This window comes from Martes martes (assembly GCF_963455335.1).
Source record: "Martes martes genome assembly, chromosome: 8".
Taxonomy (NCBI): Eukaryota; Metazoa; Chordata; class Mammalia; order Carnivora; family Mustelidae; genus Martes; species Martes martes.
Genome location: NC_137895.1, coordinates 135,650,820 through 135,677,195, shown reverse-complemented (window position 1 = coordinate 135,677,195; position 26,376 = coordinate 135,650,820). Strand labels below are relative to the sequence as shown.

The following is a 26,376-nucleotide window of genomic DNA, read 5'->3' as shown; positions in this document are numbered from 1 at the left end:
AAAGGTCTGGAGAGCCCCGCGTGCAGCAGGAGAGGCTGGCAGCTCGGCTGGCTCTAGAGAGAAGTGGTCAGAGTGAAAAGAAAAATCGATGCTTCTTTACTGGGCCGCCCTAATAAACGGGAACTAAATGGGCTCAGGAGAAACGTGGGGGGACAGCAGTGCGTGCATGTGTTTAATTTAGGAATTTTCTTCCTGTCCCGTATCTAGAAACTCAACCCTGATTTCTAACAAACATCAGATTTAAGAAGACGGAGACTCAGGAGAAGCTCCAAATCCAAGATCGGGAGGATCCACGTTTCCACTACTCTGAAATAAATTTTACTAATCTTCCTACAAGGATTGTGTGTTAAAACAAGACATCTCTCGCCCCCCACCCCAACACATACACCAAGTTAGGCTGAATATTGATGATTTTCCTTGAGCGCATGAAAGGAATCCTCCAGAACTTACTTTTAGGGACGGTCTCTCCTATTTCGACTTTTTGTATTCGTAGGGAATTTAATGGGGGAGAGGAGAGAAGAGGGAATGATGGCTTCAATTCCAATGAAGCCTAAATCCAGCTCTTAGTACCGTCCGCGGGACGGCCTGAGAGGGAACCCCCACTCTCCTGGCACACACCGCCCCGGGGTGAGCAGAGGGTGGAACCTGAGTTTTCCCTTCCCGCCTGACCCCTGCTCGCCCCGGCCGCGCTCTCGGGACGGGCGGCTGCAGGAGCTCGGGCGCCGCTAGGGGATGCAGTGGCTCAAAGGACCAAGCGAGGCCGGGGAGGTTGGAGCCCGCGGGGCCGGCCAATCGCGGCCCGGCCACAGCCTCGCCCGCTGATTGGCCCCTTCCCGTCCCCGCCCCGCGGGCCCCGCCCTCTCGCCGGGGCTTCTGGAGCCGCGCCCCCTCCGCCCGCGGCTGCCGGGCCGAGCCGGGCCGAGCGAGTCCGGGGAAGGTCGCCGCCGTCCTGCCCGCCGGCCGGGATGGGGGTAGGTGGCGGGGGCTGGTTCCCCGGCCGGGGAGAAACGCCGGGAGCCGGAGCGAGTAGGGCCCTGGGCGGGGTGGAGGGAAAAGTTGGGTAACTGCGAAGAAGCCCCGAGTTCGTTCTTTGCAACCGCTCCCGCCCTGCTCCCGGGGCTGGCGAGCGTCTCTGTCCCCCCTTCGTTTCCTTCCATCCCTGCCGCCACTCGAGTGAGAAGCACGCATCGATGACAGACACCGGGTCCGGAAGGGACAGCTGCGGCGGCGGGAACGTCCGTCCGCGGGGCTCGTGAGCACAAAGGCGGGGGGAAATGCTGACAGCGACCGCCCAAGGCAGGCGGACGTTCCCGGGAAGCTTCCCCCCCGCCCCAGCCCTCAGTCCCGTAGGCGGTTCTCTCCAGAGACAAATCGCAAAAGGACTTTGGCCTTAAAAAATTTTCTTTTCTGATCAGTTTTATAGGCACATAGCCCCAAATCAATAACCTCCCCAGGACCCTGGACTGAGTCTAAAAACGAGTGAGGTCGTTCGAAGTCTGAGAAAGAAAGGCCGCCTGTAGAAATGGACTTTATGAATGGGGCAGGCCGGTCTCCCCGGCGCGGAATCGGCGCCCGGGCCGGAATGAATTGGCAGGAGCGGGAGCCACCTTTAAAGGGCCAGAGCGCGAATTCCCTCCTGCCCGCCCCCTCCGCCCCGAACCCCGCGGGCCTCGCCCACCCGCCCCGCCGCCCCGCCGCCCCTCCGCGCGGGCGGCCCTCGGCGGCGCCCCCCTTCCGGTCAGCGGAGGGGCGGGAGCAGGGGCGGAGGGGTGCAGGGGGGTGAGGTCCTGGAGCGGGTTTGGGTTGCAGTTTCCTTGTGCTGGTGATCCTGTCCCCTCCTCGCCAGCGCCAGGCTCCTCCCCCTCGGCGCGGATGACACTAGAACCTCCTTAAGTTGCGTCGCGCCACAGCTGTCTGCGAACACTGAGCTGCCTGGCGCCGTCTTGATACTTTCAGAAAGAATGCATTCCCTGTAAAAAAAAAAAAAAAATACTGAGAGAGGGAGAGAGAGAAAAGAGAGAGAGACGGAGAGCGCGCGCGACAGAGCGAGCCACGCAATCTGACCGAGCAGTTCTGCTCTCCCAGGTCGCACGCCTCCTCCTCCTCCTCTCTGCTCCTCGCTACCCAGGTTGGTACTGGCAACTTTTTTTTTTTAAGTTTGATTTTTTTTTTTTTTCTCCTTGCTCCATTTGGGAGGACTTTCAAACACTTTCAACTCAGCCCTCCTCTTTTTGGAGAGTCGCTGGAGGCCTGGAAGGCAGGTCCCGGGATCGCTGTCCGGGGGGGTGGGGGGTGGGGGGCGAAGGGAGGGAGCTATCGGCCGAGCTGCAACCGCTCAGCCAGTGCAGGGCCCTCGGGAGGGACGTCCCGGCTGCCGGGGATGAACTTGGGAGTCGTTCCCTGGGCGGCAGCGTCCCGGTTGGCCTCGCTCGGGAGGAGGCGTGCGCGTGTGCGCGTGTGTGCGCGTGTCCTGGGTGCGCGGGCGCGGGGCCGGGCGGCTCGCGGGGAGGTGGTGCCACTTCATAAACTCAGGTGCTCAAGTACTCAGGAGCTCATCCAGGTCTCCCCTCTCTCCTTCGCAGGTGACCCGAGGAGAGCCTCGGCCTCGGAGCCGCTGAGGGAGCCCCGGTGCAGAAGAGCCTCCCTTGCAGAATTCCAGCCACCTTCGCTCGCCCTCCCCCTTTTAGGACTTGGTCCCCCTTTATCCTTCCGTACCTATTTTTTGGAATTTCTTTTTTCTTCCCCTTCTTCTCTTCACTGCTGCTTACAGATTTTTTTTTTTTTTTAAATCTCCTTTGCTTACTTTTCCTTCCCAGCGTTCCCATTCCCCCACTGAAAACAAATCATTAGCCGACCCCCGCCCCTCGGACGGCAAGAGCACCTGCAGAGCCTCGGAGCCCCGCGACCCTCCAGCCCGACCGCCCTCCCTCTCCGCGCGCGGGTTCCGGGCCTGGCGAGAGGGCGCGAGCGCAGCCGGGGCCATGGAGGTGACGGCGGACCAGCCGCGCTGGGTGAGCCACCACCACCCCGCGGTCCTCAACGGGCAGCACCCGGACACGCACCACCCGGGCCTCGGCCACTCCTACATGGACCCGGCGCAGTACCCCCTGCCCGAGGAGGTGGATGTACTTTTTAACATCGACGGTCAAGGCAACCACGTCCCTTCCTACTACGGAAACTCAGTGAGGGCCACGGTGCAGAGGTACCCTCCGACCCACCACGGTGAGTCCGTCCCGGGCGCCGGGACCCCCCGCCCAGCCGCCGCCGCTCCCCGCCGGGTCGGGGAGGCGGGGAGGGACTAGGGGGTGGGGAGACCCAGCGAAAGCCCCCAAGTGCCGTTCCTGCTACAATTCAAAAAAAATTGGGGCCCGGAAATGGGCGAGGAAGCAGAAAATTGGGGCCCGGAAATGGGCGAGGAAGCAGCCTCAGCCGCCGCGAGAGTGTGTTTTTCAAAAAGTCTCAGCAGGCGTCTCTCCGCGGCGGCTGCTCCCCGGGGCCTGGCGCTCACCTGGCAGGCGCCCGACTGCAGCCCTCTCTCCCCGCGCGGCCGCAGGTTCGGGGGGCGGGGGCGCCTCCGGCTCCGGGGCTCCGGGGCTCCGGGGCTCCGGGGGCCGAGCCTCTGCTTCTGCGGCTGCGGCTCCGTGGGCCCGCAGGCGGCGTCGGCCGAGCCCGGCTCGGGCTTGGGTCCTTCGGAAAGGGCTTCGCTCCCCCAGTTATCCTTGGAGCTCTTTCTCGGGGTGGGGTGGGGGGCTTCTGCCAGCGTGCCTCAGTTTCTTTTTCTGGGTACATGTTCAGAAAGGCCCGAGAGAAATTTAATCCGCATCCCTGTTTTTTTCTTTTCTTTTCTTTTCTTTTCTTTTTTTTTGACCTTTCCCCGAAGCTAGTGCATTTGGTTCCTGGGCAGGTCTGGTACCTCTTGGCTCTGAGGAGTGGAATTCTGGTACTTGAAGGTGTTTCGGTGGGGAGGCTACTGTCTTAAACGGGAGATTCCCGGCTGCACAGAATTTTCCTGCGTCTTGGCTTTTAGGTTGCCGCATTCCCTGCTCCCCCAAAACCTTGCCTTACTCTCTCCTCCGGCCTACCACAGTCCCCTTAGGCTCCCAAAGAAGATTTAGGATCCAACGGGGTTTCTTTCTTATGTGGGAGCGATTCCCACATAAGAAAGAAAAGTTGTCTTTTCTTTTCTTTTTTTCCTTTCTCTTTCACCTTTGAAAAGTTTCGCGGTGTTCTAAAAGGTTAAGAACTCCAGCCTCGTGCAGTTAGGGGGGAAAAAGCTCTAAGATTTCCAGCGTAAGTGAGTTCCTAAAGAAGAAATAGAGGCACACTCTCAGGCAGAGAAAATGGGAGTCTCTCCTAGTTTGGGCGGCTGAGGTCTTCCTTGGTCCCCCTACTTAGAGCCTGCACGGGCGACGCCGGTGACAGAGCCCCTCTCGGCAGGCGTCCTCCGCCCTGCTGTCACCAGGTTTTAAACAATTGTTTCTGCGGATGGGGCGCTCTTTGCCCTTCTTCTGTGCAGATCAGCAGTTAAGTGGAAATGCGGTAGATGCAGACTTAATATTATTTACTATACTACTTCCTGCATAACACTGAATCTTGACCCTTGGCGTTCAGAGAGCTCTCCTTCCCCTCCCCTCCCCTTCCTCTCTCAAGATTTTAGTTTCAGTATTGTTCTTTATGGTTAAATAGAATGTCAGATGCTGAGGCAGGTAGTGGATTAAAAGATCAATAAGTGTGTGGATTTGCACTTAAAGTCTGCATGGGCCCCTCTCAGGGTGAGTGGACGTGCCTGAGTCATGGCCATCCGAAAACTGTCTTTTGAATGCTCTGGGAGAGTGAAAGATACATGTCAACAGGGATTTTGTGTCGCAGGGGCTCAGGTGAAAATTCTCCAGTGGCACTGGTGGCATCCCAACTTTGAGAGCAAATTTGGGGTTTACTTTATTTTCCTTCTGTAGGATTTGGGAGGGTGAAAAAGGTCCAGCCTGGGAAACTTCCTCCAACAGTCTGGGTGATGAAAATGTCCTTGCAAATCCCAGTTCAGTTATGCGAGTTATGAGCAAGTGCTGAAGCAGGGTTACTGGAAAGTAACCCCCAAATGCTCCCTCTCCTCCCTTCCCCGCGAGCACCCTCCTTCCTGCCCTGGGCCTTGGGAGTGGGGCCTCTCTCTGGGTCCACCTCTTTTTCTGGTGTGGAGCGGGGGTTTGGCCAGGCTCGCCCATCAGGCCTCATTATTCACAGCCCACTCTTATCGGCCTGGCTGGGATCAGGTCTGGGGTGGGGGACTCTGGGCCATTGAAGGTAAACCAATAAATCAAGTTCCAGAGAGGGACTTCAGGGATGCCACTTAGAAAGGGTATCTAGAGAGACCAGATATGCCCAAGGGCTCTCTCCACTCCTTCCAAGCATCTCTTGGATGTCAGACACAGGCCCCTAATTCTGCTGGATTTGATGGGACCTTCGTGTGGGAGACAGGGGTGTAAAGTGCGAGCTGCCCAAGGTACTCGGGCCGGCCTGGGGGAAGGAGTGGGCCTGCTCTGGGGACCAAGGCGTGTTTGGGTCTGGCCAGGCAGGGAGGCTGGGGCGGCAGGGGGAGGACCCCCAGGTGTGTCTGAGGGCCTCCGAAGGGGCTCTCACCGGCGTTTCTCTCTCCTGTCTCCCCCCCACCCCTTCCCGCGCAGGGAGCCAGGTGTGCCGCCCGCCCCTGCTGCACGGATCCCTGCCCTGGCTGGACGGCGGCAAGGCTCTGGGCAGCCACCACACCGCTTCGCCCTGGAACCTCAGCCCCTTCTCCAAGACGTCCATCCACCACGGCTCCCCGGGGCCGCTGTCCGTCTACCCCCCGGCCTCGTCCTCCTCGCTGTCGGCGGGTCACTCCAGCCCGCACCTCTTCACGTTCCCGCCCACCCCGCCGAAGGACGTCTCCCCAGACCCGTCCCTGTCCACCCCGGGCTCGGCCGGCTCGGCCCGGCAGGACGAGAAAGAGTGCATCAAGTACCAGGTGCCGCTGCCCGACAGCATGAAGCTCGAGTCCACGCACTCGCGGGGCAGCATGACCACCCTGGGAGGGGCGGCCTCGTCGGCGCACCACCCCATCACCACGTACCCGCCCTACGTCCCCGAATACAGCTCCGGACTCTTCCCGCCCAGCAGCCTGCTGGGGGGCTCCCCCACCGGCTTCGGATGCAAGTCGAGGCCCAAGGCGAGATCCAGCACAGGTAGGAACCTTCTCCGCCGCCGCCACCCCCATCCCCCCGAAGCCTGGAGCCTTTTCTCCCCTTCTCACCTCTCCCTTCTCCTGAATCCAGGGCAGGGAGGAGGGAGCCCAAGGCTGGCCCCTCGGGGGAGCTGGCTGGTGTTCCAGACCCTTGCAAGATTTGATTTCTTCCCTTTCTTCCAGCAGGGGGAAAGAATGAGGTGTGTCCTATCTCATTCCAGCCCTCCGAGCCGAGGGGAAGTGGGATCTAATTTACCCGCCCCCCCCCCTCCCCAGGAGCTGGGGAAGGAAAAAGACAAACAAAAACAAATACCCTGTCCTGCCTGCCTGGGGACCTTTGGGTTCTGCCAGTAACCTTTAGTCAGTTTCCAAGACCAAATGGAAAGCCCAGGGAATAAATCTTTAGTGTTTAATGCTAAAACGAAACCTCCTCAAACCTAAACAGACAGGTCCCTCCTTTGACCCCCGGCCTCTGCGGCCTCTGCCTGGTCTTCGGGGCTCCGCTCCGTGGGGGTCACGCGGGCAACACAGGACAGCCCTTGACACAGACACGGGGACATAAAGCGTGTGTGTATTTGGGGGGGTGTGTGGAAAGCAGGACCCTGGCAAAAGCAGCACCCGTGTTCTTTTCGTGGAAGAGGGGGCTGTCACCCTAAGGGAGGTGGCCTGTGTCCAGGGGAAACTGGAATGAAAATCAAAAGTCCAGGGGGCCCGTCACCTGAGGTGGCAGCACAGGCCCGGGGCAAGAAGGCGTCTCAGGACCTATTCCTCGACTGATCTGAAGCCAGAGGAGGTCGGAAGGACTGAACGACGCTCCGTAGGTGTGGGTCTCCGCTTCCCCTGCCCTTCCTCTCTCAGAAAAGCACCCCCTGTCAAAAAGAGCGGGGCATCTTTAATCTCTGGCGCTTAAAAAAAAAAAAAAAAAAGAAAGAAAAGAAAAGAAAAAGAGGCAACACCAAACCCACACAAAATACTTTGGCTTTCAAAATAAAATAATCCATCGCCAATGTTGCTTCTAACCAAAGTAGTCGGGAGACCTTGGGATTCTTCTCTCAGATGAGGTTTAGCTATAGTTTAAAAGATTATTTTTCAAAGATTGTTCTGTCTCCTCGGGTGGGTCCATTTCGGGGTGGGTCTGTCTGTCCTGGCTCATTCCAGCGTCTCACCTCTGCCCTCTATCTATAGAGATCCTATATACAAAGAAGTGGTGAAAATCACTTGTCTTTTCTGGATGGGACGAGCAGTCTTGAAACGGGGCTTGCAAATACCCGGGTTTGAAAAACTTCCGAGGGAGGGCTCTGGGAGCCCAGTGACCATGAGATCAGTTTTCAGGGTTTTTTTCCAGGGTGACATTCACTCCGACTGCCTGGGCAGGACTGTCTCTATTTAGTTGATATGTTTGAGCTAATCCAATTATTTTCAGACTGCCGCACGCGACAGTTGCATTGTTTATCCCGCGCCAGGAACTTTAATAGAGTCCGGATGCGGTTAGGCTGACAGAAAAACTCAGACCTGCATGTTCAGTACATGAAAGTCGGCAGAGGGAGAGGGAGGTAGGCTCGCTGGTGGAGTCAAAGAGAAAGCAAGAGGAAAGGAGAACAGGCAGAGGAAAGTGGCCCGGCTGCCTCGCCGGGGGGCTGGGCTTGGGCATGGAGTGGAGGGCTCCGGAGAAGTGGGGTTCACCTTGGCTCAGAAAAGCCGGGATTACATCAGAGCTCGAGGACTGATTGCAAAGAGAGCAAACCAGCGCATTTCGAGCTAGCGATGGGATTTTTTTTTTTTTAAGTTCTCTTTTCTGGTAGTGCAAAGTTTTTTTTTTGGGGGGGGGAAGATCGTGGTATCTGAGGCGGGGGTGGTGGTTTGAGTGGGGGAGGGGCCAGAACGATTTTTCCAGAGCCTCTGGTTTCTCTCCCCACTGGGGGCACACCTTTGGCCTTAGGCTGGTCTTTTCCGAACTTTCACTCTTTCCTCAAGCCCCTGAATCTTTGGGGCAGGTGGGAGGAAGAGCCGCAGTTACCCTAAACCGGAACCAGGAACACCTGTGGGCCTATTGTACTTTTTTTTTTTTTTTTTTACTTTTTATATATTATTATTATTATCTTGGTCGGTGGGGAGAGGAGAGAAGACATTGCAATATGGCTTTTTACTTCCTCCTTCTTATTCCTTTCTCACAGTCAGAAACCCCAAGGCTGCACACCTGGGCAGCCAGGGAGCTGGGACTTTTGGGAGTGTGGGAGTGGGGAGGAGGGTTTCTAGACCTTTCTGGGTAGAGAGGGTGGAAATGGCAGCAGTTCTTCAGGGAGTTCTCTGGGGTTTAGTGGTTGCTTTTTTTTTTCTTTTTTTTTTTTTTGAACTCTGTGCAAATGCATTTGCCGAAGGTGGAGACGGGAGAAGAGAGGGTTGTTGCATTTTGGAGGAACGGTTGAAGCAGTGGTTAGGGTACCTCGTGCTTTTCTAACGCCAGGGCTGTCAGTGCTGGGTCTCCCTCTGCAAACAAAAGACAAAGGCTTTTAGCGAAGGGCCCTTTCTTGGCTCCCCCCTCAAGCCTCCCCTGACTGTGGGCATCTCCCCCCACCTTCCCCTTCGCAGACTCGAGCCCAGCTCCTACTCCTTCCAAGGCAGCCCAGGTCTCAGAATTTCAGCTGGAGGCCAGGGGGTTGGGGGTGTGTTTGAAAATGGCTGTCGAATGTCAAGAGGCCTCACAGCTCTGTGGTTCTTGTCACCTAAGAGAGAGAGGTGTCTGTCTGAGCAGCTCACACCAGGCAGTGAGCAAGGAGAGGGAAGGAAACCAGGAGAGTCAGGGCCTCCGTTAGGAAAATTGGTTGTTTGCTGAAGTCACAGACTAGAGGCAACAATGAGACAAGAAAGAAAAAAAAAAAAAAGAAAGAAAACGCCAGACAAGGCAATCGCAAACTTGCGGAGTGAATCAAGACAGAAAATTGCTCTAGTGTGCGGAGCCTGGCTGAAGAGGCAACCGTTGCTAGTTTTGAAGGTCCCCCTGAAAAGGAAGCTGTCATCCTCCCCGCTGGCTGACAAAGGAGAGGAAATCAGACTAATCGCGTCAGGCCGGGAGATCCCCCAGCCCCCGGTGCCTAGGAGCAGGGCTGCGGGCTGGCCGCAGCGGGGACTCCACCCGGAGCTGGGGCTCCGGGAGGGGAGGGAGAGGAGGGGAGGGGGGAGAGGAGGGGAGGGAGGAGGGGGCCAGCGAAACCTTGCCCCAGCCCTCCCCGCCCAGCAGGAAAGGGACAGAATGACGAGGGACCTGAGAGGACTCTATCTTGGCCGGATGGGGAGTGGGCCTGCCGCTCCCCAGGGCCAGCACAGGCCGGTGTCACTGCCCCCAGAAGGGGCTGACCCGGTGCCTGCGTGGGGCACTGGGACTGCGGGGGAGGGGGGGCCCGCCCGTCCCCTGGCAAGTGTGCAGGAGGCACCTTCTCGCCCACTGGCCCTTTCCTCCTTCCTCCGAGCCTCCCCCTCGGCCGCCACCAGGGCGGTAGGTAGGCTTCCGACTCCAGCATCGATGTAATAGGGTCCCAAGCCTTTTCAAGGACAGTTAGATCCTGTTCGGTACCCAAACCCGAACGTGGTACTGGGCTCAGTAGCGCCCGAGTTTGGGGAGAACGCCAGCGGCTCAGCGGCTCGTGGGAGGCTCTCTGTGGACCCTGGGTTGAACAGCTTTCTACAATTGGTGGGGAAAAAATACGTATATCTATATATTCAGATATAACTCTTTACAATCTTTTTTTTTTATTTTTAAAAGGAAAGTGGACAAAAACTAGTCAGCACCGTTATGAACTCCAATGTCAGACAAAGTCCTCCATTTCTAAACGTCTTTTCCCTTCCCCAGAACCTGTCCCTGGAGGACAAAAACAAAAAAAAAAACCAAGCTTATAGGTGTGAACCCCCCACGTCCTTCGTTCTTGGCCTAGGGTTTCCAAAGGCCAGACAGGTCCCCATACCAGCCTTGTGCTCCCGCTGTGGGGAGTCCTCCCGATTCCCAGACAGCCTGCCCCGTTCTCTTCCTCCATTCTGTCTTCTGGGTAGTTTAGAATTAGCTGATTAATCTCATAAAACGAAACAACCCTTAGGGGCTCATCTTTGTCCCCTACCAGCCTCCCAAACCTCCCAGCTAGCACCCCCAGAGAAAGTGAAACCCTCTCCCTGACTCCTCCTCTTGGGAGCTCCTGGCTCCTGCAAGGGTCTGGGGTGGGTGGGAAGCAGGGGTGGGGGAGGGAGGGGAGGGAGCTCCTCCCAGTCTGGCTGGGTTGGCGGGAGATGCCGGTACAGGCCCGCCAGGAGGGGAAGGCCCCCCAAGAGCTGGGCAGGTTCTCCCAGAAACTGTCCTCCCTTCCCTTCTCCCACAGAAGTTGGAAAGAAATCAGTGAGCCCAAATCCCCCGTGGTGCTAAAATGGTATTTTGAGGGATTCTCTCCAGGAGCTTTTCCCTCTGGAGTTGGGTCTGGGTCATTCTCCTGCCCCCAGAGTGAACCGGCCTGGCCGGTTTTTTGTTTATTTTGTTTGTTTGTTTTTTTGGAAAAAGAGCAACTGCCTTGGTTAATGAGCCGGCTGACTTGAGAGGTCACCCCCCCCTTTTTTAATTGGCCTGTTCTTTCCTCCCGCCAACATCTCCAAGCGTATTTCCCTCCAACACCTCCGGGCTTGGTCCAGCTGCGGTCCTACTTTGCCTTCAGTGTCTGTCACAGTGGCTGGCAAGTCATAGAAGACCTTGGCCTTTTCCAGAGAGAGAGAAAATGTGGGGGGACGAGTGGGGCCCCCGCTGGGTCTTCATCTTTATTTGGCAGCCAGGGACATTTCCGGTTTTATTGGAAGTCAAATCTGAAACCTTGGGTCTTCAGATCCATCAGCCCATTGACCAGCCTGTTCATCGATGTATCTGTTGGTCTATCCAGCCTGCATTCATTCCTCTTTCCTCTCTCCCCATCCTGATTTAATCCATTTTTATAGACAGACCCCACGGTGGTGATGGGGACACCTTTGTTTTCCCTTGAGGGCCCCGGAGGGGAAGGTTTTGCTTTGCCACAGTCTAGGACTTATCCTTTTCTCAGGGAACTATTTCAAGTTGCAATCTGCCTTCTTTCTTCCTCGGCTGTACCTGATCTTTCCCATCAAGTCAGGCCGCCCCGAGCAAGGTTGTGCTGCTGTTTATTCATGAGCTACTTCTTGGGGCGGGAGCTGGACCAGCGGGAATGGTTAAGCTATGACAGGGCCAGAGGGTGGCCCTTCCCCACTTGGGCACTACCTTAAGGGAGGTGGGGGGTAGGGGGGGGTGGGAAAGTTCCCCAACAGGGGGAGCAGAGAGGGGGGAAGAAAGGTCCTAGTTTTACTCTCATTCCCTCCTTCTGGGTGCCGTCAGTGTTCCTTCCCTAAGTGACTGCTGTGTGGTCTTGTTTCCAGAAGGCAGGGAGTGCGTGAACTGTGGGGCCACCTCAACCCCCCTGTGGCGGCGGGATGGCACCGGGCATTACCTGTGCAACGCCTGCGGGCTCTACCACAAAATGAACGGACAGAACCGACCCCTTATCAAGCCCAAGCGAAGGCTGGTGAGTTCTCCAGAAACACGGATCCAACATGAACCATTGTGTGTTTTTAATTTCCTCTCTTCAGGAAGGAGAGCGTTCTGCAGGAAATTGGCAGGACAGCTCAAAATCATGTCAGCTTGCTGGGGATCCTTCCCCCCGCCCTTTTCTTTTCTCAAATTAGAGCTACAGAAAAGCTCACTCTCTCTCCTTTCTCCCCTCCACATTTCCTAAGTCACTTTTAAGGGTGCTGGCTTTTTGGTTATTGAACCTCTAATGTGTTTGCAAATAGAGAGCGGACCAGAGCAAGTGAGTTCAGATTCATTGATAATCGGAGAAATGTTGTGTGTAGATGCAGGTACCAGGAACCATCTAGGACACGTCCCTCAGCGGCAGGCCCCCGAGGAAGTGAGCAAGGTTCAGTGCCACGGAGGGGTCTCGTGTGCCCGTGCTTTAAGATTGATGGGGCCAATTAGCTGAGGTTCACTAGCAGCAGCCACTGAGTCTAGCTGAGTTTTTCTTCGTTCCTGGTCTTAAGGATTGAGGATTTTCCACAGCTCACGCCTTTGGGGAGAACTGTGGGATTCCTGTCTTGCTGCCTCTTGGTCTCATGTAACTTTTGGTCCCACTTCCCCCTCGAGCCACTATGGGGAGGGTGATGGTTTTAATCCCCTCCTCCTTTCTTTCTCAAACATCTTGACCCCTAGGAGTACTTGAGCAATTTATAAGGAAGACTAGAAGGAGAAGTCCGTTTGTGAACTTGCCTTTGGAACCTCAGGCTCGGACTGAAAAGCAAGTGTGTGTAACAGGCAAATAAAAGCAGGCTTTTGGCAAAAGATAACCCTAACCACAGTTAAGAGATCAAAATGCTTTTTGTGCTGATGACATTCACCAAGTAGAGAAGGGAGGAGGGGAATTTCCCCATGCAGATTAGTGGATAAAGCTGCATCCATCAGATTGGGAGGGGGGAAGGGGGGGATGGAAACAAATCCTCTGGATTCTTTTTAAAGAATTATTTGTCATCTCCATCAGATTTGAGTGCAACTCAACACCTTTCACATCCTTTTCAGAAGAAGGAAAAACTTTCTAGGGATGGAAGTGCCCACGTGACTTTAATTTCTGGCAATCCTCGGTCTCCCCGGCTTTATTCCTTCTGATCTTTGCGCCCTTCTCCAGCGTTCTCAACCTCCCCCTCTGGTCCCCCTGCACTTGGGTATTTTTTTTTCCTTTCTCTCATGTGCAAAGCTAACTTCCTAGGAAAAAGCTGCCGGATATCTGAGCACTGGAGATAACTCATAAACAACAACTCAGCTTCCCCAACCTAAACATCAAGATGTTTGAACATATCAGAACAAGTGTTTGAAAAAAAAAAAAGAAAGAAAGAAATGGCTGGAGGTGTTAGCACAGAATGAATATGATCGCACCACAAAAGAATGTTCTGAATCACTTAAACCTGGCCTTGGTAAAAAAAAAAAAAATAAGAAAGAAAGAAAGAAAGAGGCAAAGAAACAGAACTGACAACAAAAACTTTCTTGTTAAAATATATCTTGGTACCATCCTTATTATTGGACTTTTTTTTAAGGTAAAAAAAAAAAAAGAGAAAAGAGGGTGTAAAGTCTCAGACAATGGGCTGGTTGATGAGCAAGAGTGTATTTGACATTTTCTTGGGGTTTCTTCTGTCTGGGCAGACTGCATAGGAGGGCTCTACTTGCATTTTATGTAAGTCTGTCTTCATCCACCTTTCATAAGAAATCTCGAAAACTCTGAGTAATATTGCTTTGAATTCCGGAGTTCATTGGCTGTCACATTTTCGGCTGTCTTTTCTTTCTTACTCATCCGTCCTGGGTGGTTTTATATTTTTAGTTCCATAGAATTCGTAGGCTCCAGAGAGCTGCTCAAAACACATTCAGGATAGTTGTTTATTATTATTATTATTATTATTACTATTACTATTATTTAGCCCTTAGATATGTTTGCTTTCTGAGTACCTGGAACTTTCTTTGTCTCTTCCCTATACTTCCTCTTCCTTCCTGCCACCCCTGCCTCCCCACCTGGCTATTTTGCCTGGGCCCATTGGCTCATTTGCTGCAGACCACCCACCACAATGTAGCCCGCTCCTCCAGAAGATGCCTGTCTACCCTCAAGAAACTCACGCAGGAAACCAAAGACAGGACCGGAGAGGAGATCCCTAGAATATTTTTTTCCGAGTCTTGCCAGGGTTTTCGTCCGTCTGACAGCTAGCCGTGTCGAGCTTGCTTTATGAATGTACTCTGTCTCCTGCTCGTCATCCAAACAGTGTGGCTTGGAGAGGTTCTGTGTAAATTCGCGTCGAGTCTGTGGACCGGAGACGTACTCTGAGGCCGCTCGTATTTACGTTACTGTCAATACACTGAGAAGGGCTGCACCGGGGACCCCCTTTCTTGGAGCTTGACTTTTACCGGCTGGCATTATGTGCTCGTAGCGCGCGTTTGAAGTTGCTGAGCTGGGAAATCCATGGGGCCACGTGGATATTAACCGACTCTATCTCAGTATCTGTTTTCAAGAGAAAAGTGCAGGAAGATAATAATAATGACACGATAACATCGTTGTCAGAATCTTCAAGCACTGATTCTCAGTATCATTCTCCTCCCAAGTGTATACAGGGGAAAGTTAGTCTGGCCTCCGCTCCAGGGTCCTGAAGCAGGTGGGCACAGGCGTGCGGGGGTCAGAGGGGGCGCCCCTGGGCTCTGGGGAACGGTTTCCAAGATGGACAGCCAGAAAGTAGGACTTCGTCAATGATGACAGAGAAGAGCTGTTTTAACTGCCCAGTTTTTTTAGAACACAGAGAATAAAGAATACCACCCCCCAATCTAAATAAATAAAAGCCATAGCTTAGCTCTTTAAGCTTATAGGAAACAGGGGCCCATCAGTGGCACAATTTAGTGGTTTGGTTTGAAGGGAAGGGAATCAGCTTCATTCAGAACGGCCACGAGGTTGCCCATGTCTGGCAGCTTCGGGTGGATGGCCTGACTTTTGGCTTGAAGAAATATTGACAGAAGAGCATACGACGATCCCTCTAGTTTGATCTCAGACTTTTATAAACATGCCGGAATTTTCCAGATCACACATAGTTGACTTCGGCTCCTCCTCTCACCTTTGATAATAATATTTGAGCCCAGAGTCGGGGAATTCTTCTTTAGCAGTTAAAATTGTCTTTACGGGTTGGGGAGAGAAGGGAGGTGTTCAGAGAGGCGTATGTTAAAAGGGACCCAACTTCATTTTCTTCGGAAAGTGCTTGAATTTACCTTTTTCTCCCCCTTAAAGCATGGACGTAGAGAACAGCACCCTCGTAAGCTGAAGTGCATCAAAAAGTGAAAGAAAAATCTCCCTCTTAAAGGAAATGAAGTCAGTGACACAATCAAATAATTAAAATTCAAGCTGAGCCTGACACCTGACCTCCCCCTCTTGGGCTCTGTGAACGGCAAATAGGAAATACCTAATTTCACGAAGGTGAAATGAGATGAGAGCAGGATGGGGGGAGGGGGTGGGTTCCTGTTGATTTGCAGAATTCTCCCTGCTTTTCAGCTGGGCTCATGACCTGAAAGCCACCCAAGGAGGAGGGTGGCGATGACCAGGATGTACGGAGCCTGTAAGGGCTGGGCCCTTAGTTTAGGGCTGCGGCAGATTTCCTGGGAGTCTAGCTCACGAAGGATGTCCTGCTTGGTGCTTCCTAAGTGGCCTGTCCTGTGGCACGTGCCACACACACACACACACACACAGATTTTGGACACTCTCCCGCCGGGCGGGGTCCCTGATCTCTTTCGAATCCAGCATTTCGTTATCTGGGAGCTGTCGAATGCTCTGGGTGTTCGGGTTTGCTCTCCCTCTGCTGTCAGTGTGTCCTGACGGCCAGCGGCCTGGTCGAGCCTCGATGTTCTTGGCAGTTGCCCTTGCAAAAGGCCTCCTGGGAGTCCGGTGCCCGGGGGTACCGAGGGCCGGCTACTGGCTGTAATTCAGAGCTGCTACCCGTTCAAGTTAAACATCCGGCCAAGTCTGCTGGCCGAGGCTCAGGGGACCATTCGCTCAGGGCGGCGGCGTTGGCTCTCTGAGCCTCCCGATTCCGGCCCATAGAGTGGCAGGCGAAATTCCGGCCCCTTGACGACCAAGTGACATGCTCCTATACCGGGGGATCGGCTGTATTTTTCTTCTTGAGGCAGCTTTTGGGGATCTTTATTACTTTCATGTGGGCCACTTGCTAGTTTTGATTTCAAGGCTGATTTTTTTTCTTTTTCTTTTTGTAAGTGTGTCTCTGTGGTTCTGAAAGCCCATTTCTCAATTGTTTTGATTTTGCCCCCCTCTCGCTCTCTCTCTCCCCCCCCCCGACTCCCAGTCGGCAGCAAGAAGGGCAGGTACGTCCTGTGCGAACTGTCAAACCACCACCACGACGCTCTGGAGAAGAAATGCCAACGGAGACCCCGTCTGTAATGCGTGTGGGCTCTACTACAAGCTTCACAATGTAAGTGTCCCGGACCGTACCTGCTTCCTTTCTGGGGGTGCCTGTGAGCCGGGGTCCCCAGCTCTGGGTCCCCTTCTCCATTGGATCGTGCTCCCTTAGGCTAGATAACAGGTCTCGGAGCAGCAGCATCCGAGGGGACCTACCCTGTCCCCCGTGGCGGTGCTGAGACGGGACAGTGTGGGACCGAGGACGACCCTGCGCCCCAGGTCGGTGTGGACAACGCTGTGATGCGGCCGTCCAGCGCCTCAGGGGGGCCTCGCCAGGGCTTTCCAGTCTTCCCTTTGGGAAACCCTTATATTTCCATGTTTCCCTGCAGTTGGAAGTTTTTTTGCAAAAGAGGGAATGAGAGCAGGCAGGGGAGGGGAGGTGAGATGTGGAGAGAATTGAGTGGAATTGTGTGTGCGGCCCATGCCGTGCTGAGATAGGGCAGGTCTGTCACTGAGGGGAGCAGTCTTGCCTGACCTGAGCTGAGAACGTTAAATGGACTTTCTGTATAAAAGTTGGGAAATGAAATGTCTGGCAGATGTCCTCTGATGTCTCTGTCCTCACCAGCCGAGACCGGAGGGGAGCAGCCGAATGGGGTTCTCGTAACAGGGAAGAGAAACTCTTGTGTCCTCTTCTGCGTCATCTTTGCAGAAGGACAATTGCCAGCCCATCTCCTGGGCGTAGCTGTGTTGTTTCTAATCTTTTCATGGGGGGGGGGAGGGGTGCGTTTTGTAATATCTTTACGTTCAAAACAAAAAAGATTGGGTGTTTTTTTGGTTGCCTGAGATAAATCCAGCCGACAGGTCTGGACCTAATGAGGCCTGAAGTTTAATTCATCCCAAAAAAGAAAATGGCCATTTCTCCCTCTCTCGGTCCCTCCCTCTCACTCGTCTCTTTTCTCAGGTTCTGCTAGAGTCCCTTTGCCAATCTGCCTTTGGCAAAGTCGGGGGCTGAGTGGGGAGGAGGCTTTTTGCTGGGGGCTGTTCTAGCAGGGACTCGGCTCACCCAGGAATACCTGGGAATCGGGAGGAGGTTTTTCTGGGTAGATTTTTTGAGTCACAGGAGAACTTCTTTAGGGTGATCCCAGCAAACTCATCCTTCTTTACCTTTTGGGACCAAGTGGCTGCCATGTCCAGGGACCCCGTGACACTCCTGTCCCTGCCTTCATGTCATCCCCTCTTGCCATGGTCCCTGTGTGGTGCCCAGCCTAAGGGAACCGGTCTTCCTGGTCACTGTCTCTTGATTCTCAGACTGTAGCGTATCCCTGTTTATCAGCAGGGAACCCCAGGTTCCATTTCCACTTTGGGGAATTTACTTGCTCCCTGCAGTGGAGAGAAACAGATATGTGATTACAATCCGGAAGATTTGGGGCATCAGCATTTTGGGGCGACCCAGCCATCGGCGCAGCCTCTCCCGATTGTTTTGGGCTGTAATTTAAGGTTTTCAAAGAACTTTCAAGTTACTTGATTACATTCGAGCCTCGGATAGTCCCACGATGCCGACAGAACAGAAATTATTTTATTTCCGTTGTACTTGAAGGCGTTATGACTCAGAGCATCGACGAGCTCGTGCCAGCGGATGTGCTGTTGGAGTAGAAGAGCCGGGCCTGACTTCAGAGCAGCCCAGGCCTTCCGAGGAGGTCAGGCAGGAGCGTGAGGACCCATAGGGACCGGGGGAAAGTAAACACTTTCTCATCTCAGCATGTCCCAGAGTTCAAAGTCACGAGCCGGCCGCATACAGACGTTGCGTTCCTCTTCCCACAGAGGCACAGGAACGCGGGGAAGTTCACCAGCCGTAAATTTCTCAGACTGCTTAGCCAGGATGAGATACGGTCTCGATGGTCTCGATCGTCTGATCTAAGGAAGGTTCGGAGGGATGTCGATTTCTCGTCAGATCCTCACTGCTCCCTCCCACCCTGTTCTTTACTCGCTTCCAACTCGGTGGCTGGGCTCCGGCGACTGGGAGAGGACCTGCTCCCCAGTAGGAGCGGTTTTTCTGTCTTCTCTGGTTTACCGAGACTTCACAAAAGGAGGCAATTTAGGTGTATCTACCAATGGGAGATCATCCTCGATGAACATTCTCATTGCGTCGTGTTTGCTTGTGCCCATCTGGAGACCTGTACGTGTGTGCTATGAGTTGGTGCCGTTCTTCTTATCTGGGTGTTTCGATAACTGCCTATCTCGGAATCAGTGTAGCTAGGTGGTGTTGAGACTAGTTATCTGGGTTCTCGCTGCTATCTGTGTAACTAGATATTATATTCAGATATCTGGCTGTGTGTATCTGGATCTCCGTGTAAAGAGCCGTGTGTCTAGACATTATCTTGGGGGAGGATTTGATGTGACAGTAGATTCCCATCACCTTTGCAGGCTGCCTCTTTATCTTGATTGTCACTTTGAAGACGGAACCCTGAGATGCTTTTTGGCAGTGACCTTTTAGCCCTTCTACCTTCCTGGCATAAGAGGGAATTGGGTCTCCGCTCTGGCATGTGGTTCTGCGCCCCTCTTTGCGGTGACCTCTCCCAGCCCAACCCCAGGAAGCCGTGTGTCTGCTGTTCCCAGAAGCATTGTTGGCAGCCCTTTTGCTCTTGGGTATTGGCTTCTGTCTTCTTTAGCTGTGCTTTTCCGTCTTGGGGAGCAGACAGGTAGATCCTGGAGCCAGGAGAGCCTCTTCTCTTCCGCCACTCTCAAGGACCCGGGTGGCAGAGGATGCTTTTCCCTAAGGAGTCGGGAATGACTGGGACCCCGACATTCCCTCCTCGAGCTGGTTTGCCACATTTCCCTGAAGCGTGGCCAGCTGCCTGGTTTGTTGTGTGGGGCAGCTGTCCGCCATCGAGGTGCCTCCCCTTCTGACTCGTTGTGCGGAGTGATCAAGGCTTGCTTTGTAAAGTCCCCCTCTTGATTCTACCCACCCTCCTCACCCCTAGCAAATGCATTTTAAAAACAAAACAGACAGAGGCTTCTCAGAAAGAGAGAGAGATGCTATGCTGTCTCGGGGGCGGAAGACTAGTTCAAGACCTTCAGAGTCGGGCCCTTGCTTGTCTCTTTCCTGAGCTCACTCCTGCTCTCTGGTTTTCAGGAGGAGGGGGCTGTCGTACCAGCTCAGTTCTGCACGCCCCAGAGTGCTTAGCAAGTACTCAGCGACGGGTCGGTGGGCTGTTCGGCTCGTTAGGAGTGCAGAGTCAGAACTAGGCAGAAATCGCAACTTTCGGTCGTTGGCTTGGTTGCTGTGACGGGGGCGAGGGACCGCCTTCTGCAGAGACACACTGCATTAAAACACAGCCCTAGAATATATGCTTTCCAGGGGAGGATTTTCGCAGCACCTGTTACTGCGAGAAAGCCGGGCAGAAGACCGATACTTTGGAGAGGGACAGAGCCCTAGTCTCTCCAGGCCCAGGGACTTCAACTCTTGAGGCTGATCGCATTGGCAGTGTTTTCTTGGTCCTAGCACAGATTTCCAATGAGGCGGCACAATGTTACCTCCCTCTTAAAGACTCCTTCCTTGTCTCCATTCTCGTGAAATACTCAAAGGGGATTGTAATGGAATCAGACCAGTTATGACATCTTAGTCACTGGAGAAATGCGGTCGTATGGGGTGGGTCTCTAGCATACGGTCCTTGGGAACGCAGAGTTTCCCCAGCCACATTTTCCCCAAAGTGATTGACGTAGATGAACGTAATTAACACCCTCTGTGTTGGAACACCTCACCGGTGATCTCTCGGCGGCTGCAACCCAGAGCGGTCGGAACTTGGCCGCAGAACCTGCAGGCCGCGGGGTCCCCGGGAAGGAGACAGGAAGGGGTTGGGGGAGGAAGGGGCCCCTGAAAGCAGATCCCCGGTGTGGGGCCATCAGAGCAGCCATGCCGAGGGGGTGAAAGCCTGTGCCCTTTCGGAGTCGGACAAAAAGTAAAAAAAAAAAAAAAAATTGATCTTTGTTTAGATTAACAGACCCCTGACCATGAAGAAGGAAGGCATCCAGACCCGGAACCGAAAAATGTCTAGCAAATCCAAAAAGTGCAAAAAGGTGCACGACACGCTGGAGGACTTCCCCAAGGGCAGCTCGTTCAACCCGGCCGCCCTCTCCAGACACATGTCCTCTCTCAGCCACATCTCCCCCTTCAGCCACTCCAGCCACATGCTAACCACTCCGACGCCGATGCACCCCCCGTCCAGCCTCTCCTTCGGACCTCACCACCCTTCCAGTATGGTCACCGCCATGGGTTAGAGCCCCTGCTCGACGCTTCCAGGCCTCCCAGCGAGAGCCCGTCCAGCCCCTCCCACGTGCATTTTTGCAGGAGCAGTATCATGAAGCCGAAATCCGACGGATCTATGTTTCTGAAGGCAGAAAGCAAAACGACGTTTGCCACTTTCGCAGAAGAGCTCACTGTGCTGTGTTCTCGATCACCGAATCTGGATCCCATTTGTGAATAAGCCATTCAGACTCATGTTCCCTATTTATCAGGGTCTCTCTAGTGCTGTGAAAAAAAAAAAAAAAAGAAAAAAAGAAAATAAACCACATCGAACATTGCATATAACTTATATTGTAAGAAAATACTGTACATTAGACGAAGACGTTATCGCATCTGGGTAGCTGTAAGAAAGGCATGAAGAACGCCAGGAATTTTGAGGAACGCGAGGGGAATGAGGTGCGGAAATTAAGAAGAAACTAGGTCTGCTCCTCTCGTGGACGAGCCGCCAGTGTCGATTCCTTGCGCTGGTCGCGGTCCTTGGATGGATTTAAAGGAAAAAAAAAAGCAAGAAAAAAAGAAAAAAGTCGTAGGCAAATCATTTGTTCAAAGCGGTGGGCCTCTGTCTGGAAAATTCTGTCGGTTCCGGGCAGTCAGTGTGGCCACTCACGCACACACGCATTGCCATTGAGGGGGTCCGAGAGCCTCGCTCAGGCCTCCCCGCTTTGTGAACAAGTCCCTGTAATTGTTGTTTGTATGTATAATTCAAAGCACCAAAATAAGAAGAGATGTAGATTTATTTCATCCTATTACACAGACTGAACGGTTGTACAAATTTATTTACTGCTAGTGTGAAGAACTACTTTCTGTTTTCATATTTTCCTTCTTTCTTGATTTTTTGGTTGAATAAACTAGATGACCTTCAGTTGACCTAAGGTGGTCTGTGCTCCGGAGGGCTTCTTTTCCATTTTGTTTTTTGATGATATTTATTAACTAGCTTCTAAGGGTACAGCGGCATCTGTCTCTTCCCTCACGCCTCCCGCAGCCCGGGCTGTCGGGGAAGCAAATGTATGAGCGCCCGCCGTGCATGCCAGGGACCTCGGCCGGACAGATGGGGTCCCGAGAGCCACCCGCCAATTGTCAGCGCCTGTCGTGTTCTGTGTTAGTGATCACCGCCTCCCATGCAGTCTGTTGGAATACTAGTATAAAAATTAAGTGCAGATATCTTCAAACAACCAAATAACATTGCTATCAAAGCGAGGGGGGGGGCAGGCTCTTAGAGAATCTGGTAGCTCCCCCTAATTTAAAAACAAAACCCAAACGGGAAGTTATTCACTAGGAGATAATGCAAATGTTTATTCCTTTGGGAAGCCGAGCATCTTTGGAGCGCTGTCTGCAGCCCAGGGAGCCGGGAGGCTGGGGTGCGGGGGGGGGGGGGGCGGGTAACTTCTGTGTCCCCTTCTGTGCCCCCTCGTGAGCTGTAGCCCCTGTCCTGCAGGGCCCGAGCAGCCAGGTCCCCTTGCAGCAGCAAGGGGGACCATTCCCTCACGGAGATCCCGGGCGGACTGCGGATGATGGATTCCCCGTGCTTCTCTCTGCAAGAGGTCAAGGAGCTAGGCCGGTGCCTGAGTTCATCTCTGTGCTGCTTTTCTACTGTCGAATTGAATATCACCGCAGTGGAGGGTTTGTTGGCATGTTTGCGACACATGAAATAACCGTTTTTGTAACTTACGCTGTATAGTTTCCTTTTACTCTGTTGACAGAACGTGTAACCCATGGCGCACATTTTAAAATCTCTGTTAAATCGCCTCTCTGCTTTCTTAGCAAATATTTTAAACCTAAAGCTAAATGTTGAAATAAAGGAGTTAGAGACTGAACTGAGATGCAGACGGAGATCTTACTGGCTCCTGATTAATGATCTGCCCTGGGAATGTCGGTTCCCCGCGACTTCCAAAGCACTGAAGGAACTCTTCATCTGTGGCCATATGAAATCTGGGTGATTTTCTCGTGTAGCTCCCATGTCTCGGGATCTGCCACCTCCTTTCTTTTCGAACAGAGTTGATTCCCTGTTCTTTCACCTTAAGACCAGGGAGTTCAAATTCTTGACATTCTTGGGGGCGGGATGATGGTGGGGGTGGGGGGTGCACGTAGAAAAATCCCAAACTCAGTATTACATTTTGTCTGAGGGACCGTGGCCAAGCTGGCATCCGAGACCCTCCTCCTTCAGAGAAGTGTCGTTCTGTCATCCTGTCCATTGATTTGGCATTCTAAGATATTTCTAGAAGATGGTGCAAAAGATCTAAAATACACACGATAACGATGATTCAGTTTCTTCGTTAGAGAGTTATCACGTGTTTCCGTGGTTTTGTCCTTTTTTGTTTTTTGTTTTTTCTTTTGACTTCACTCAAGTAGAAGACAGGAGGGGGTTTAATCTAGAAAACGCAGGACAAGACTGTAGATCTAAAATACTGCTCAATTATTTTTAAGGAAATCTTAGCCCTATTAATTTTCAACCCCCCTTTTTTAAAAAAGAGATTTTATTTATTTATTTGAGAGAAAGGGAAAGGGGCCGAGGAAGAAGGAGGCTCCCCACTGAGCAGGAACCCCAATCTGGGACTCCATCGCAGGACCCCGGGATCATGACCCGAGCCAAAGGCAGATGCTGAACTGACGGAGCCACTCAGGCGCCCTCATCTTCAACCTGTTTGGCCTCACTTTTGAGATAGTTGCATTAGCTTAGCCCTAGGAGGTTAGCAGGATATTATGTGCAAATCTGGATGACTTCTTTAAAACATTTAAAAAACCAACCTCATAGAAAAAAATAAATGGTATAGTCATGGGATGCTTTTGCTATTTGCGAGCCCCTCTTATATATGACAACAGAAATTCATGAAGTAAGAATTTAGATTTTTTTTTAAAAGATTTTATTTGTTTATTTGACAGGCAGAGATCACAAGTAGGCAGAGAGGCAGGCGGAGAGAGAGGAAGGGAAGCAGGCTCCCTGCTGAGCAGAGAGCCTGATGCGGGGCTCGATCCCAGGACCCTGAGATCATGACCTGAGCCGAAGGCAGAGGCTTAACCCACTGAGCCACCCAGGTGCCCCAAGAATTTAGATTTTGAGTGCTTCTATTATGTAGTCAGCACATACCTAGGGAGTGTCTAGACTGAAGTCCGTTTCAAACCACTTTTTTTTTTTTTTTTAAACAGACCAGGAAATTGAGAAACCGAGACTCCAGCGTCTTACTCTTACTGTGTGACATTTACATGTGATTCCCCTTCACCGGTGACGGGCCCCGTGGTGAGACTCCCAGCTGGGCCCCTGGGTTAGTCGCAGACGTGGGGACATCCAGAGCCCAATTTCTGAGATCCGTGTCTATTTTCTGAAACTCCTTTTGGTTTTAGAGTCATTTTTCAAGGTTTGTCCTCATCCCAGGACTTTATTTTAGTGTGGCCTAGTCAAGAACTGGGTGAAGGAAGGAAGCAAAGCCTTCCCAGGTGCGGTGTGCCTGACCCGAATTTAGCAAAAAAAGAAAAAAAGATCTAGTCCCAAAATTCAAACTCAGGAACTCATATGCCATTCTTCCTTCCCCACCCCCCATATTTTCCTCACGGTGGCGACTTGTCCCATGTACATTTCAGACATCTTCAAGCATTGTGACTCCATGCCGTCTTCCACTCCACACCCTCCTCCGTCCTCAACCTCAGATCCACCCCAAAATCCGGAATCATTTTTGTGATCCTGGACAGCAGTCGTGATTACTCCTCTAGACAAATTCCCTTCAATTTCCAGGCTAAGCCGAGATTAGAAATAATAACAATAATAATAATAATAATAATAATAATAATGGAACGATCACATTTATATATAGTTTTCACCACGAAACAAACATAGTTACTATTATCTGAAACAGCTGAGCAACACACCGACCCCTTTCCTGCCCTTTCAAATGAACTTCTGGGACACATTTCGTTTCTTGTGTTCCATCTTGCTTGAATGGTGTCCATACGCCCTCAGATTGGATGTGTCCACTCGCTCTGCAGAAATGCAAAAGAGTGGTAAGTTGGGACGTCAGAGAAACTCATTGGTTATTTGAACGTTGGGACCACAAGTGTTCTGGAGTTTGGAAGCGTGGGTTTCGTCCCTGGCTGATAGGCCAGTGAATGGAGTGCTGTGAGGCCGTTTGTGGGATTTCTCTGGGAATCGGCTCTTGATCTGTGTAATTGGATGGAATGATCCCTAAGACCCACTGGGGAAGATGAATACTATGATTCCATTGGATTTTTTGGGGGGGGAGGCAATATCCTTTATTAGGAAAGGTGTCCTCACACCCACATCAGTGTTTAGAGCAGGCTCTTCTAAAAGCCTAGAGTGATCTGATCGTAGGTCATAAGACTGCAGATAGGCCGGGGGTAATCGCTCCTTGGTACTATCTTGCAAAACACAAATGACCTTGTATGTTGCGACTGCTCACCCAGGACCGGAGTTCGTGTCCCGGTCTGCAGGTTTCCCCTACTCTGTCTGAAGCGTGGGCAGGCCCCTCTTGAGTGGAACACACAGGACCTGCTTGTCCTGCTGATGTTGGCAGAAAGGTTCATATTTCAGTCACCCATTGTCTAAAGAAATTCTGCCTGAATTGCTTACAGGCTATTCTAGGGAGATCGCCAGAGCCCAGTGCTTCATTTTCCTGGTGCCCCCCTTCTCCTTGCAGAAGGGGATAAGCAGAGGAAGTAGATCCATGTCCCCCCAACGGCTGCTGTTCCTTTTAGGGTGCTCCATGCAGGTCCTGGTGTCTCCAGGCCCTTCCTTGCACCCCCAGTTCCTTGGCAGGGGATCCCAGTGCATTAGCCACATTGTGCTGCGCTTTTCCAATCCCCTGTCATGTCTGTGCGCAGCTTGGCAGGCTGTACACTGGAGTGGGGATTTGGAAAGCTGGCCCACAGCCCCTCCCTCCCTGCCCTCTGCTCCCCTCTCCCCGCCCACCAGGTCTCAGGCTAAACTCAAGGCGGGCATTATAAAGCCCCATCCATGTGGCCTGTGCCCCAGTCCCAGCCCAAAGACATGCAAACACCTGGAGGGGAGTGTGTGTTCTGAAGGAGGCAGCTTCGTGCTTGGGAATGTGCGTGGACACGTGCAAGGCCATCGGCTCCTGGAAGGGGATCCTAATTCTTTGATAGGATCTGAAGGGGACCCCACCGCAGAGAGATTGGGACGGTGTCCACAGGATGCCGAAACCACGAGGTGGGCCACGAACGAATCAGCCAATCTGGTTTTCCTTTGTTTTTGGCCTTGGGGCATAAAAACGTTCTAGAAAATGGAAGTTTTGTTCTTTCCTTTGCTTTCTTTTTCTGACTATAAATTAGGGAAGACATGAGTGAGCAAATTTGTCAAGTGCCCCCCACCCCCAAATTTTTTCTTAAAGAAAACTAGTGGAAGAAATTGAGGATTTGGGGGTTGCTGTTGAATGGGCCCCGTGTGGTCGGGTCTTCCCATTCATTGGCTCTCATATGCTGTAAGGAATCTGCTGGGCCCTGTAGGGGGTGGGGGTGGGGGAGGGGTGGAGCTGGGAGGGGCTTGGGTAGAATATTTGCTCTTTGAGGGTGATTAAAACTCCATTTCATGAACTGGATGGGATCACGAAGTAATTTCCACCTTGTAAAAAGTGGCCGCCCTCACCTCTCTTGTGATCAGGGGCGAGACCTCTCCCCTGGATGGGGACCTGCACTTCAAGCCAAAGGGAACAGAGCCTCTGTGCTGCTCTGAACACACCAGGGGCTCCAGCCATGGCCCCTGGCCACAGTCACTGTGGCTTCAGCTGCCGTGGTCTGGAATTCCCTCCAGCGACAGTCCCATAACACCAAGTCCGAAATTCGAGTTTTCTACGACAGGCCAGCCCTTCCTGTGCTAGGCTTGTAAGTTGACCTGCCCTGGATGAACTTGAGAACCAAGTGCGTGAAGCCACTCC

The 26,376-nt window shown here is 52.8% G+C and overlaps 1 protein-coding gene across 3 annotated transcripts; it reads left to right on the top strand.

The window, feature by feature from the left end:
* The first annotated feature begins 898 nt into the window (after positions 1–898).
* GATA3 (GATA binding protein 3) lies at positions 899–21,346 on the top strand. Of its 3 annotated transcripts, none has more exons than XM_080810000.1 (6): positions 899–971; positions 2,583–3,222; positions 5,679–6,215; positions 11,630–11,775; positions 16,121–16,246; positions 20,167–21,346. In XM_080810000.1, the coding sequence occupies exons 2-6, from the start codon at positions 2,982–2,984 to the stop codon at positions 20,449–20,451; spliced, it is 1,335 nt and encodes a 444-aa protein (XP_080666126.1). In that variant the 5' UTR covers positions 899–971; positions 2,583–2,981; the 3' UTR covers positions 20,452–21,346. The 3 variants fall into 3 exon arrangements, with proteins under 3 accessions (XP_080666126.1, XP_080666125.1, XP_080666127.1); XM_080809999.1 differs by lacking the exon at positions 899–971 and adding an exon at positions 1,782–2,128; XM_080810001.1 differs by lacking the exon at positions 899–971 and adding an exon at positions 1,906–2,257.
* The last annotated feature ends 5,030 nt before the right edge of the window (positions 21,347–26,376 follow it).